Raw genomic sequence first — 14,346 nt, forward strand, 5'->3', positions numbered from 1 at the left:
CAGTCCCTGCATTTCAGAGGTCTACCTGCTCCAGTTTTCAGAGAGCTGCAAACACGCCAACAGGGTATCCCCACAGTGCGTCGAGAGGGGATGGCTCATCAACGCTCATCACGGCCAGGAGTTTAACAACTGCGAGATACCACCATACATATTTCATGGACAAATCTCATCACCTCCCAATGCGCTGCCTTCAGGAGATACCCGTCTGCAGTGTGAAACGCACGGGGGGCAAGGCACGGCTTTCAGTGTGAAACCCGTCGGGCAGCAATTCGGAGGCAGGCTTTGCCCACTGAGCATTTCCTGTTTATAGGACCCCCTCCCCCCTCCCCAAATCGAGCAGTGATACAGGTGTTAGGGGAGGTGACCAAATGCACGGAGGTAGCTTTTGGGGGAGGCTTCGAAGGAAGGGAGAGAGGTAGCAAAACAAGAGGGGTTTAGGAACAGCTCTAGAGAATGGAGCCAAGGATGGCTGAATGTTCTGCCCTGAAGGAGGAGCGGGATGCAGAGTCGGAAGAATAGAGGGTGCGTGTTGGTATATAGAACGAGAGAAAAGAAAACTTGCATTTATTTTGCGCTTTTCACAACCTTTACAGCCAATGAAGTACTTTTTGAAGTGTAGTCACTGTTGACATAATGTAGGAAACATGGCAGCCAATTTGTGCACAGCAAGATCCCACAAACATCAATGTGATAATGACCAGATAATCTGTTTTCCTGATGTTGGTTGAGGGATAAATATTGGATCAGACACCTGCTCTTCTTCGAAATATTGACATGGGATCTTTTACATCCACCTGAGAGGGCAGACAGGGTCTCGGTTTAATATCTCATCCGAGAGATGGCACCTCTGACAGTGCAGCACTCATTCAGTACTGCACTGAAGTGTCAGCCTGGATTATGTGCTCTAGTCTCTGGAGTGGGACTTGAACTCATAACCTTTTGACTCAGAGGTGAGAGAGTGCTAGCAACTGAGTACAGGCTGACACCGTGGATTTGGGCGAAGGAGGGTGCAGAGCTAAGGAGAGGCGAAGTCTGAAGGATCTATAAATAAAAATTCAACACAGACCCTGCTGAAGTTTCATTTAGTCAGTACAGGAGATCAAACATCAATGGGAAGAGGCCCCCGAGACTCTCAGTACGTTGCTGCTCCACAGAAATTTTTAATAAAATAAATTGCCAAGTTCGTGTTATTACCTCTGTGCGAGCATCACCTCATGGGCGATGTTTTCAGTCGGGCTACAAGGATTCTATGGAGGACCCACCATCCCAGCCTTGCTGCAGTAGCACGGGAGTGTCGTTCGAGGTGCAGTCCTTCAGCTGAGATATTAAACCGAAGCCCTGTCAGCCACTTCAGGCTGATATTCAAAATCTCATGGTTCTCCACTCGAAGAAGAGCAGGGAGTTCTCCCAGTGTTCTGACCAACATCCCATCTCCCCTCATCTACTTTCTCTCATTGCTGTTTGTGGGATCTTGCTGTGCACAAAATGGCTGCCTACATAACACTTCAAGGTAATTCACTGGGTAGAGGGCTTTGAAATGTTTGAGATGCGACGAATTGCAAGATAAATGTAAGCCTTTCTTTCATTTCCTCCTAACCCCACAATGATTTTTTTTTAATGTCTGCAGCAAAAAAAAATCAGTTTCCATCTTTTCTTAGCTGATTTCTGCAATAAAACTACAGGATAGCGACAGACTTCAGGACGACAAGGACAGACTGGTGAAATGGGCAGACACATGACACATTGAATTTATTGCAGAGAAGTGTGAAGTGATGCATTTTGGAAGGAAGAATGAGGAGAGGCAGTATAAATTAAATGGGACAATTTTAAAGGGGGTGCAGAGAGGAGGAACAGAGAGACCTGGGGGTGTATGTACACAAATCTTTGAAGGTGGCCGGACAAGTTGATAAGGCTGTTAAAAAGGCATATGGGACCCTGGGCTTTATAAATAGGGGCATAGAGTACAAAAGCAAGGAAGTTATGCTAAATCTTTATAAATCACTGGTTAGACCTCAGTAGAGAATTGTGTCCAATTCTGGGCACCACATTTTAGGAAGGATGTCAAGACCTTGGAGAGGGTGCAGATGAGATTTACTAGAATGGTACCAGGATGAGGGACTTCAGTTTTGTGGAGAGACTGGGGAAGCTGGGGTTGTTCTCCTTAGAACAGAGAAGGTTATGGGGAGATTTAATAGACTGGTTCAAAATTATGAAGGATTTTGATAGAGTAAATAAGGAGAAACTCTTTCCATTGGAGGACAGATTTACGAAAGATGAGGAGAATTTTTTTTTACGCAGCGGGTTGTTGTGATCTGGAATGCACTGCCTGAAAGGATGGTGGAAGCAGGGTTAATAGTAAATTTCAAAAGGGAATTGAATGTATACTTGACAAGGAAAAATTTGCAGGGCTATGAGGAAAGAGCAGGCGAGTGGGACTAATTGGATAGCTCTTTCAAAGAGCCGGCACAAGCACGATGGGCTGAATGGCCTCCTTCTGTGCTGTATTATTCTATGATTCGATTTTAAGATTCAGCACAGCTGTAATGGCTGCTGGTAAATGCATCGTTCAGTATACAACAAAGCCAGGAAGGTCCCAGTTTCAATTCCCAGTCTGTGGCGGCTCTTGCTATCTCGTATATATTATTCAGCAGGGACAGCGATGGACGGGCTGCAGTCTCCTTGAGGTGGGGAATCAAAGAAAAACATCATCTGGTGACTCCTGCTGGACATCGTGAGGACTGGACCGGACTGGACCGTGATGCCCTCACGAAGCCCGCTGGTCGGCCGCTCATTTTACCAGGAAGGTTAAGTCATGTGGAGTGGGGTCAGCAGCCCTGATCACTTTGTGAGCTCTGGAGGAACAGAACATTCCTGCCTGTACTAGCACCCTCCCCTCCCAATATCTCCCTATATGTCTTGGATCAACTACGTCTTGGGGCCAAAAGAACTGTTCTGACAAGAGGTCGATGCTGAAAACTGCATCGTTTCTTCTTATAGATGTTGACAGACCTGCTGCGTCCTTCCAGCATTTCTGTTTTCAGTTCTCCAAGAACAGTGTTAGGGCTCCCCTAATGGGTGAGAGGTACTGTCACAAACTCTGAGCCATATAGACTAGGAAGGGCAGTCCAGGTTTGAGCCCTGATCTATGCAGTTATCGGAGCTCAGCCAGGGCAGAGCAATTGGCCACAACTCCCCTACGTTAGGGAAGGGAAGATCAGCCAGGGTTCCTGCTCCTGATGGTCCCTCAGTGACCTTTGCTGAAAGTCCACATGCGTGGAATGTTGGGCTCTTCTTGGCTGTGGTGTCCTCTGGTCAAATATCCTATCGGGAGTAACCTTCAAAGTTCACACACGAATGGCCACATGGGTGAGGCACTGACAGCAACCATTATCTATGGAGCTGTAGCCCAAAGGGTGAATCACCACCTTCAGGAAAAGAGGAAACAGAAGAACATTGATGGGGAGGGGGGGAAAGAATCAGGTAGAATTATTTTTTAAAAAAGGAACAGCATTAAGAGTTAGCAGCCGCAGCATCTGCTCCTAATGCGCCCTTAAAGGCTGGCAGTTACCGTCAATAACTGAAACATGATTAGCAGCTGTCAGGAAGGGGATGTGTTCTGAAGTGTTTAGAAAGCAATTTAAGAATCTGCTAATGGAGTTCCTGGGCTCGCTCGTCAATACAAAAGAAACCCCATATCTCGTGGCTAACCACGAGGCCGCAGAAGAAAGAGTACAGCGTGTTCTGACCACAGTTACGATTAACGGGTACTATGGAACAGAGCACGTCAGAAACTAGATGCTCTGTGCCAGTTTCCACATTCCTCGTTCTTGCAATTTGTCACAAGAGGCCATTCTTTGTTAATAAGTAAATTCACAATCTCATCAATCCCACTCTCCCACGGGGAGCCTTGCTTAAGAGGTGCATGAGTCGGAGCGTCGATATTGCTGCGTCGTAGGAGTTACGTCCAACCTATGATCCCTGCAAGGAACTGATGAATTTATCCAAGTTCTGTCATTGTACTCATCTTTAACTGTTGGGTCTGCAGCTAATGTAAACTGTGCCACTCATCCATCAACCCCTGTCCTCAACCTCCCTGTCTTCCATGTGCCAAATTCCAAACCATTGTCCTCACTTACAGATCCTGCCATTGCCTTGCTCCACTCTACCCCAACAAACTCCTCCACCTTACACCTCAGCCTATGCCCTACAGGCAGCCAGCTCTGGTCTCCTATGTATCACTATCCTGCCGTTCCTCGTTTGGTGGCAGAGGCTCCAGCCATCTAGGTACTGCTCTCTGGATCGTCCTCGCTAAACCTCTTTGCCTTGCTACTTCACTCCTCCTTTAAAATCCTCCTCAAAACTGTTTTTTCCATCACCTCTCCTAATTCTACTGCTGTTCAGTCCATCACTCTATCAGTGAAATGCCTCGAGACATTTTATGATGTTAGAGGTGCTCGTTACGAATTCAGCAGATACCTTCTTGGGTCCAGTGGTGTCAGTTGGTCCCTTGGTGGTTCGATTATCTTACTGTCATGGAAGTTGACTCTCATTGCCCTACATGTCCTTGAATTGCAGCAGGTCCCGTGGGTATAACAATGGGACTCTCGTGACCTAAACCAGGTGTCTGTATCTTTTGCACATGTATCTCTTCAATCTCTCCCAAGGCAGATTGAGTTAACACTAGATGAGGGGAGGCTTGATTCAAGTTATTAACCTGCTTTATTCCACAGTGAGATGAATGTATAGACCAATCGTTACCATCAGATCCACTAAGTTCAATCGATATAACTTATGTCCATGTGATAACAAAAATAATGAATATGCTACACCACCCCACTTCAGTGGGTCTCCGTGCTTGACTTAAACAAAATATTTCCTCTGCGTTCTGACCTACAGTCCGGAGCAGAACAACTTCTCCCTGTAGACTCCTGTCTTTTGCAGCCCGATTGCCTGTACAGGGTCCTGTTTTCGAAAGCCAGACTGTCATTTTGGTGTCTGTCTCCCTCTTATTAACCCCTGCTTCACAGTCAGAGGTCCAAGGTTTTCCCAACACAATGGGCGAGAGGTGTTTTTTATATATACTTCCGTTTAGTATATTAACCACCCTTCATCTAGGTGTCCTTTTTAAACTTGAGACCAAACATTCTTTTAAAAAGCCAACAGTAAAAATAACTCTTTTTCAAAATTCTTTCTGTGGAAAAGTGATTTAAAAAAATGGAAATGTGACAGTGTATTACAAATATGATCTGTTATTGCTGTTACCCCATCATAGCAAATACTTGTGATAGGCACTTGTTAGTGATGGTATAGAGAGGAGCAGTAACCAGAACTGTGACTCTGGGTTAATCCCAAGTATGATTCCAGGGATGAGGGACTTTAGTTACGTGGATAGACTGGAGAAGCTGAGGTTGTTCTCCTTGGAACAGAGAAGGTTGCAAGGAGATTTGATAGAGGTATTCAAAATCATGAAGGGTCTAGACAGAGTAGATAGAGAGAACCTTTCCCATGGCACAAGGGTCAAGAACCAGAGGACATAGATTTAAGGTGATTGGCAAAAGAACCAAAGGTGACATGAGGAAAAACTTTTTTACACAGCGAGTGGATAGGATCTGGAATGCAATGCCCGAGGGGGTGGTGGAGGTAGATTCAATCATGGCCTTCAAAAGGGAATTGGATAAGTACTTGAAAGGAAAAAAACTTGCAGAGCTACAGAGAAAGGGCAGGGGAGTGGGACTAGCTGGATTGCTCTTGCATAGAGCCGGCGCGGACTTGATGGGCCGAATGGCCTCTTTCCGTGCTGTAACCTTTCTATGATTCTATGATGAGGGATTTAGGCAGGAGTTATCTACCTGAGGTACCAACAACATAAAACATGGCGATAAGCAGCAAGATACAGCTGTCACATCGCATACTCTTCTCTCTCTCATCCTGTCTTCCTTGTTTCTTTTCTTTCTTCTCCATCTCCCGTTTCCTTTTTTTCTTTTTCTCTCTTAACGGCCCTGGCTGTGGGATTTGCAAGTGTCTTTTTCTCCTCTTTCTCACTGCAGTGCAAGGAAAAACAATGAAGGCAAACCTATCCCTGCATCCCTTGCAGTAGTGAAATCCCTCTATTAACAATAAAGGGCTTGGGTAGCTCCAATTCCATGGTCTTCTCTTGATCTGCGCTAAGTGAACGACCGTTACATGCAGGTTCAAGATTGCAATCCTGAGGAGGGAGGTGGGGACAGGACCTCTCCCAAAGGTGTGGGGCCTAGTAGTATGGTTGGGATGCAGCAGACACGGTTTCCTGCAGTGCAATCTTTTTGCTTTTGTGTCAAATCTGACCTGTCAGATGCCGTCAGCGAGCGATGATATCACTGGTCATTCCTTTCACTTTACTAAACTGAGCTTTTATTTTGTACAAAACTAGCCTCTTCGTCCCTGGCCCTGATGTACACTAGAACCTTCCTTACTCTATATAAATCTGTAAATGCTGCAGTAGACATACAGGCTTTCCTTGTAATGTTTAGTATTGTGCAACAATTCCATGGAATATACATCCCTTCTAAGAAGTGTATAAGAATGCCCCGTCATTTAGTAGATGTATTAAGTATATAATGGATCGTATTAAATGGCTGGTGTTCAGTGTACTAGTTGAAGTACCATTGACTACCTCCTGACACACAGCTCAAGCCTGATGTAGCCTTGGACAGGATAAAAGGAAAAGCTACTGTCTCTTAGGCAATCCATCACTCTCTCCAGTACAGTATTTCCTGTCTTTAACTTATTGACATATCCCACGGTCACTGCTCTTCTGAACTTACTCTTCTCCCTCTCAAGCTCCAAATAAGCCACACCACGTGCTTCTCCTCTTCTCTACAGTCAAATCGAGACACTCACTGCACCACTGGTTGGTCTTACCGTAACTCAGTCTTCCCCACGACCCGAAAAACTGCCGAAATCCTTACCTCCCTCTTTCATCTACAGGCTTTTAAAACTCAAGCTTGGTGTCACCTAACCCTGTTTAGTGATTTACTTCATCTCTCCTACTCTTTTTAACCTGAGTGGTGTCCTGCACTATGGGCCTTAGCATTTCCAATAGTGAAAACGCCAGACAATAGTATGATGGAGAACAGACAATTTTCATAGTATTGTAGTGCAAAGCAAGAACATCCATTTCTATAGTGCCTATCATGTCCTCACCATGTTCCAAAGCAATTCACAGCCAATGAGTTACTTTTGAAGTACATTCACTGTTGTTTTGTAGGCAAACGCGGGCAGCTAATTTTCACACACAGCAAGATCCCACAAACAGCAAATGAGATGAACGATCAATTAGTCTGTTTCTGGTGGTGTTAGTTGCAGGAGGAGCGTTGATATTAATGTTTGAGGTTGGCCAGGACATTAGAACTACAGTAACTGCTTTTTGAGTAGTGTCATGGGATCTTCTACATCCACTTGAGCAGGCAGATGGGGTTTAATATTGACTTCGTGAAAAGTTGATTATAAAAGTTTAAGTGTTAAGCGATGCTGAGGTGAATGCTGTGAGGGGCACAACGGTCAGCTGATTCGTTCTTCATTCAGCAGTAAACTGTGTGAAACTGCGTACAAAGTGTTTGACGTTATTTTTGTAGTTCCAAGCTTTTTATCTTTTTCAAGGCAACAATGTTGAGTGTGGAGGAATGGAAGATTTTATCCAGCGGGACCCAGTGTCAGTAGCCAGCGCTCCCAGGTCAGGTAGAGTACAACCAGATATGGAGAAAAGCGCCTTCTACTCTGCCCCAGCAACATGCCTCAGCCTCGGCCTGAGAAAAGTGCCCTCTACTGCACCAGCGTGATGTTTTTCCATTTCCTACCCCAGCCATCCTGTGGCCTCGCTGAGCGAAAGTGCCAATTTAGTATCAAACTTTGGGCAGGCTTGTGCCACGGAATGTCAGCCTCTAAGAACTGGGTTGAGTACGCCAAAATCCATTTTAATTTGGACCTTTAGTGCCAGCTGAGGGAGGAGACTTTCAACCCATCGGCCGGACTTTGTCCCAGAGGTCAGCCAAGCAAAAAAAGGCAGCAGAGCAGAATAAAGAACGATGTAACGCAAGTGTTTAAAACGGCTTACGGTCCCCATCACAGAGTATGTTGAATCCGAATACAGACCTACTTTCTGTTCCAGACGAACGCACCAAAAAGCGTGAGAAAATTACCATCATCCCCATCCAGCTTGTCACATCCAGACAACAGTGCAACCACATACACCATTTACCCATCCCTTAACCACACAATGCCCTGGGAGATGCAAAAAAACCCACAGAAATAAAATCTGTGGCCAATTCGGGAAAAATACTGGGAAACGCCTTTCCGGCTCCCAAAGGCAATCAAGGAAGACTGCAGGAGATTGTTTCTAAAATACTGCCAGAACCTCATTCCGAGGCACGTTTCATCCACCAGGATACTGGACCTGTCACAAGCCATATAATACTTGCACAAAACCCCTCAGGGTTCTGGGATGCTGGTGATCTGTAAGAGTCTTTCACACTCATGAAGTCCAACAAAATGGTGCTAACCATGCGACAATCCCAGCAACATCCCCCATGTTACTGTCCACGAGACCAACAATGAACAGGCGTAAATGATGATAATGGAAAAGAGGGCAGCCGGGTGAAGGACAGATCTGACTTAGCATTTTACTTCTCTCCCCCCGCCTCACCGTGATAGATCAGTGGGTTTCATCAGCTGTGCAGACCTGGGAAGTCCCAGGTTCAAATCCTGGCATATGCTGAGTTGGTTAATCTAATCTGAGGCAGCAGTATGATGCTACAATTGGCCCCAGTGACTTGAGTCAGGAAAGGGAAAAATCGGCCAGAGTTCCCACTCCTAATCATTATCCAGTGGTTGGAAATTATTGTGCCTGTGTGTGTGTGTGTGTGTGTGTGTGTGCGCGCGCGTGCGTGCCTAGGTGTGTACCTGCGTGCGTGTGCCTGTGCCTATGCGCTTGTGTGTGCGTACGTCATGCCAGGCATTCCAGAAAGATGTGCTCGATGATCTCCCCCAGTGGACTAGTGGGTAAAAACAATGCCCAGTGTAGGAGTAGGCTGCACGGACCAGATGTTGCTGGCTTTAATTCTCAGTTGGGCTGTTTGCTGATCTCACTTGGGTGAGTTACAGGAGGGCAGCCAGCACCCGTGGAACCTAACGCCAACTAGAGTCAGCATCTTCAAAGAAGGAAGGGAGGGAAATAAAGAGGGGATTGGAATAAATAAATAAAAGACAAGCTTATCACTCTACTAAAAGACATGATAAAAGACTGATGCGAGATTCAGCCACTCATTCCCTCACTAGACCATCGTTTGCAATGGTATCAGCACAGTTTCATCAAAAAGGAAGGACTTACCTTCAATAGTGGAGTCAGCCAACACTAAGGACAACAAGGCCATTACAAAGACAACTGGAGGCATCATTAAGTAACTAGGCAACAGCATCCTTGGCAATGACCTTTAACACCGGCTTGTAAGCCGAGGCCTATACCAGAGTAACAGTGCGTCTTCAGATCGGATTCACTTCAAGTCTGGAAAGAGAGCACAAAATAACAAGATTAAAACATTTCAGGACAAAGTACCCAAGAAAAGTCTCGATTTTACCCAGTGGGATATTGTTTGGAAATTTAAACTGAGGGGGACCGAGTAGTGCAGTACTCTTGGCCTTTCACTTCAGAGACCTGGGACCAAATCCAGCCCTCACTGATGGCTACTTTCTCCCCTCTCTGTAAAAGTCATAAGTGAAAGGCATTTCGGCAAAGTCCGCCCACTTCCTAGTGGGCGGGGGCTCACAGCACAAATATCGCCATAATTTGGCATTGTCCCAGAAACAAGTCATAATATGGCTCGGGTGTAACGTGTAAGTGTCACACTGGTAGAGTAGGAGGGCCTTTTTCTGAGCTAGGAGTTTAGGCACATGGTGCAGGGTAAAGGGAATTTTACGCTACTTCGGATCAATGCTCTACCAGTTTGATGCAGATGCAACACCAGTATCCTCTTCCAGGGCACGAAAATTTTAATTTTAAATTATTACAGCTGCTGTCCTTTGGACTTACAGTTCCGCACAGAGTGTGGGCCTGTCCTGGCCAATCATCAGGGTTTTGGAGCCCAGCAGAGGATGGGCCATTCCCTTCCGAAGGAAGGTTACCCTTTTCTTTGAAATAAAACACTTGGGTGAAAGGTCTAGAACTTGCCTTGTTGGCTCAGTTAGTAGATGGACTACCCACTGCAGCACTGAGCCACACAGAGAAGGTCTCAGGTTCGATCCCTGGTGCATACTAGTTAGCAGATTCCAGCCAGAGATAGCAGCTGGGCTGCTACAATTAGGAAGAGGATTAGGAAGAGGCAGGGCTCCTGCTCCCATCCAGCGATCTCTAATGGAAAGAGCACGTGCGCAGACGGTTGGTGAGGAAGGATCAGGGCTCGGCTGGGACATCCCACTCTTGCCGACCTGCACATGAAGACTGGACACTTGGAAGGGTGGAAAGGGGGCTATTGAAGGGCAAGCACTATTTTTGGACCGGTACCATAACATGAGTCAGCACCTTCTGATGGGTTAGGGAGGAAGAATATGCAAAACTACAGCATCCTTCTTGTTGAAAGCAGCTGTATTAACATCCAATGGACAACTGCCTGAGACAGGATCAATAGAAATTGCAGACTAAGGCTTGTACTGTAACCGAGGTGAGAAGGAGCCTGTTCTATAAAACCTTTGGGCTTTATAAATCCTTTTCTCTAATTCAATTGTGAGATTTAATTTCTAATATTTTTCTATTACAGCCTGTAAGAGACAGTCGAATTCTATGCAGAACATACCAAGTCATGTTGAATAAAAGCCATCAAAGACTGATGGCCACCTGAACGGGTTGGACAGAAACACATGAATAAAAAAACACTAAACGCAGCTCGCCAGCTCTCTCCTCCAACCACCTTTTGAGGTTACTCAAGAGGTCAAGGTGAAGACTCACATCCATACAGTGAATGGACTGACGGCATCAGGATAGATAAATCGCCGGCCTGATTCAGCTCAGTTTGGGATTACGGCCCAGGATTTTTCATTGCCATCAACCTTCCCATCACAGTGAAGGCTAAAATCTAATAAAACCCCCAAAAAGGTCTGGTCAGACTCCTGCAGTCACACGCTTATCAATATTCAGGGCGGCTGGGTGAACGAGGCTGGTCTCATTTATCAGGAGCACATTCTGAAGAGCTGGAATCCATATTTAAATATTAGATATGAATTTCTTCTGGAGAGAATTTCCTGGATCTGGCATAGAGTCTTCAGCCCATCTCATGTTTGATGTCGGAACATAGGAACAGGAGAAGGCCATTCAGCCCCTCAAGCCTGCTCCACCATTCATTTAGATCATGGCTGATCTGTACCTCAACTCCATTTACTCGCTCTAGTTCCCTACCCCTTGATACCCTTACCCGGCAAAAATATATCAATCTCAGTCTTGAAAGCTCCAATTGTCCCAGCATCCACAGCCTTTGTGGGGGAAGAGGATTCCAGATTTCTACTACCCTTTGTGTGAAAAAGTGTTTCTTGATTTCCACCCTAAATGGCCTAGCTCTAATTTTAAGATTATGTGTCCTCGTTCTTGATTCCTTGTGTGTCTTTGTTTCTCTCACCAGAGGAAATGGTTTCTAAGTAATGCATTGTGAGGGGAGTTTTGACAGTGATGGCTTTGTAGCACTCTCGCCTCGGAGTCAGAAGGTCGTGGTTCAAGCCCCACTTCAGGACTTAAGTACATAATCTAGGCTGGCACTCCAGTGCAGTACCGAGGGAGTGCTGCATTGTTGGAAGTGCCATTCTTTGGGTATGATGTTAAACAGGCTGTGCCTGTCGCTCAGGTGGCTGTTAAGGATCCTGTGGCACAATTTGCAGGAACAGCAGGAAGCTCTCCCAGTGTCCTGGCCAATATTCCCTCCTCATTAATCACCACCAACAAAAACAAATTAACTTTAATCTCTCGGCAGCTTGTGGGATCTTGCTTTGTGCAAAATGGCCACCATGTTTTACTACGTAACGATCACTGCACTTTAAAGTCATGGATTATATGTGAGGCGCTTGGTCATTTTCTAAGAGATGTGATGAGATGCAATATAATGTAAGGCTTTCTTTTTAGTGCTAGGGTATTGGTTTGAGGTTGGCATCCTATCCAGGGGCTTTTCACAACCCTCCTCCTCTCCCCGCCCCCGCGCCCCCTCCCCCTCCCCTGCTCCAGTACAGCGTTCCAAACTGGATTTACCCATAACATGAGGCACACAACACACTGCTCTTGGCAATTGCTTGTGTCTGTGGCAAAACCATTGGAATGCAATATATATTTATTGTCACTCCTTCTCCAAGCTAAGGTTGACCTGAAATTGGAGCTGAACTACTTATCAAAAATGGAGTCTATGAAACTCCACCATGAGCACTGTCACCTCGGAGTCAGAGGTTGTGGGTGCAAGCCCCATTCCAGACACTTGAGCTTATAATCCAGGCCGACACTCCAGTGCAGTACTGAGGGAGTGCTGCATTGTCGGAGGTACCGTCTTTTGGAGGAGACGTTAAACCGAGGCCCTGTCTGCTCTCTCAGGTGGACTCAAAAGATCCCATGGCAGTATATGAAGAAGAGCAGGGGAGTTCTCCCAGTGTCCTGGCCAATATTTATCCCTCAAACAACACCTAAAACAGATTATCTGGTCATTATCACATTGCTGTTTGTGGAACTTTGCTGTGCGCAAATTGGCTGTTATGTTTCCTACATTACATCAGTGACTACCCTTCAAAAGTACTTCATTGGCTGTAAAGCGCTTTGGGAAGTCCTGAGGTTGTGGAAGGCGCTATATAAATGCAAGTCTTTCTTTCTTTCAGACACAGGCCCACAATGCCTCACAGATTATGGAATCATGATTTGGGGGCATTCAGAGGCTGTGTAAAAATCAGAAACAATTGTGAAATGTTATCTTGGTGTTGAGCTTGCTGCATTTTGCAGGTGTAACCTACATTCTCTGCACAAACTGTACTGGTCACATACTGTAAAACTCAAAGCATAAGTCAGATTGCGCAGTTTGGGGCTGGAGGCTGTTAAATGTGTGCTGTGGGAAAATATGGCAACTTACAACTTTCTAAAATGTCGGATTACCATTTCAAACCATGTCTCATCTTAAATGAAGGAAAAGTGAAGTTGAAGGAACTTCAATAGGATAATGAGACTGCTTTGCTCTCTGCCTCAATCTATCACCGCAGAACTGTCACGCCATCAGTCCCACAGTGCCCTCCCTGGAAATTACACGTGCCATCCTGCACACAGCTGAGGGATGTTCGTGCTAAGCAATGGAATTCTTCCCAGTGTCATCACACTCCCAGGTCAGGTGTCGCACAGTCAGTCAAAGCTCCCTTGACTCTGCCACAACAACCTGCCTGATCCCCAACCTCAGAATAGCTCCTTCTACTGCACCAGTGTGGCATTTTTATCCAGTGAATACACACTTACTGTAGTTGGGACATTCCCTCAATGTAAACAATGAAGTAGAAATCGAGAATTAAAAACCCAACAGATCAAATTCCTTCACAGTTACTCCTACTGTATGCAATTCCAATGTACCAACACCTTCCCATTCACTCCCACTGTATACAATTCCAAAGCATCAAAATCTTTTCTCATTCTTTCCCATTTGACCAATTCCTTCTCATTCATTCTCACCAAACAGAATTCTGATTGGGGCACATCCCTTTCCATTCCCTCCCACTGTATAGAATTCCAACAGAGAAAATCCCTTCCAACTCCCTCTCCTATCATACAGAATTACAAAGGGGTAAATCCCTTCCCGCTCACTCCCATCATATAGAATTTCAATCGTACAAATGCCACTACAGCAAAATCCTGCCCATTCATTCCGATTCTACAGAAATCCAATGGGGCAAGGTCTTTCTGATCGTATGAAACCCAATTACACAATCTATTCAACACTGATTCCCACTGTACCAAATTCCAGTTCAACTCGAAGCCCGTGAATACAAAATTCTAACCCAGGACAAAATGTTACCAAGTCTCCTGTTTAAAGCCCACTGCCATCACAGTCCTAGTAACACAGAACTGTATCCAGTAGAGCCAACTATCTGATACACTGGGGCTGCCAGTGCTGTGAGATCCACTTCATTTCCACTGCTGGGCAGATTCCATAGCAGCAGCGGCAATGCAGAAACAAGTGTGGATGCACGACCCACACACGTATGCAGTTATCTGAACGTTGCATTTTGTGGTTTCGCATTTCTGGCCTGAAGGACCTTTCCGCCCAGGCCGGGGAAGGTCCGCCCAGGCCGGGGAATTGCTCTCCCACACCTCCC

General features: G+C 45.8%; 1 protein-coding gene across 1 annotated transcript in view; it reads right to left on the bottom strand.

The window, feature by feature from the left end:
- Positions 1 to 14,346, bottom strand: part of LOC137299396 (receptor-type tyrosine-protein phosphatase delta-like) — a 424,076-nt gene that overhangs the window by 286,625 nt on the left and 123,105 nt on the right. The window contains exon 2 of the mRNA XM_067968105.1: positions 9,365 to 9,538. Within this exon, the coding sequence (XP_067824206.1) occupies positions 9,365 to 9,452 (88 nt within the window). The 5' untranslated portion in view covers positions 9,453 to 9,538. The remainder of the gene's footprint in view (positions 1 to 9,364; positions 9,539 to 14,346) is intronic.

This window comes from Heptranchias perlo, chromosome 29, assembly GCF_035084215.1.
Source record: "Heptranchias perlo isolate sHepPer1 chromosome 29, sHepPer1.hap1, whole genome shotgun sequence".
In the NCBI taxonomy this organism is placed as follows: Eukaryota; Metazoa; Chordata; class Chondrichthyes; order Hexanchiformes; family Hexanchidae; genus Heptranchias; species Heptranchias perlo.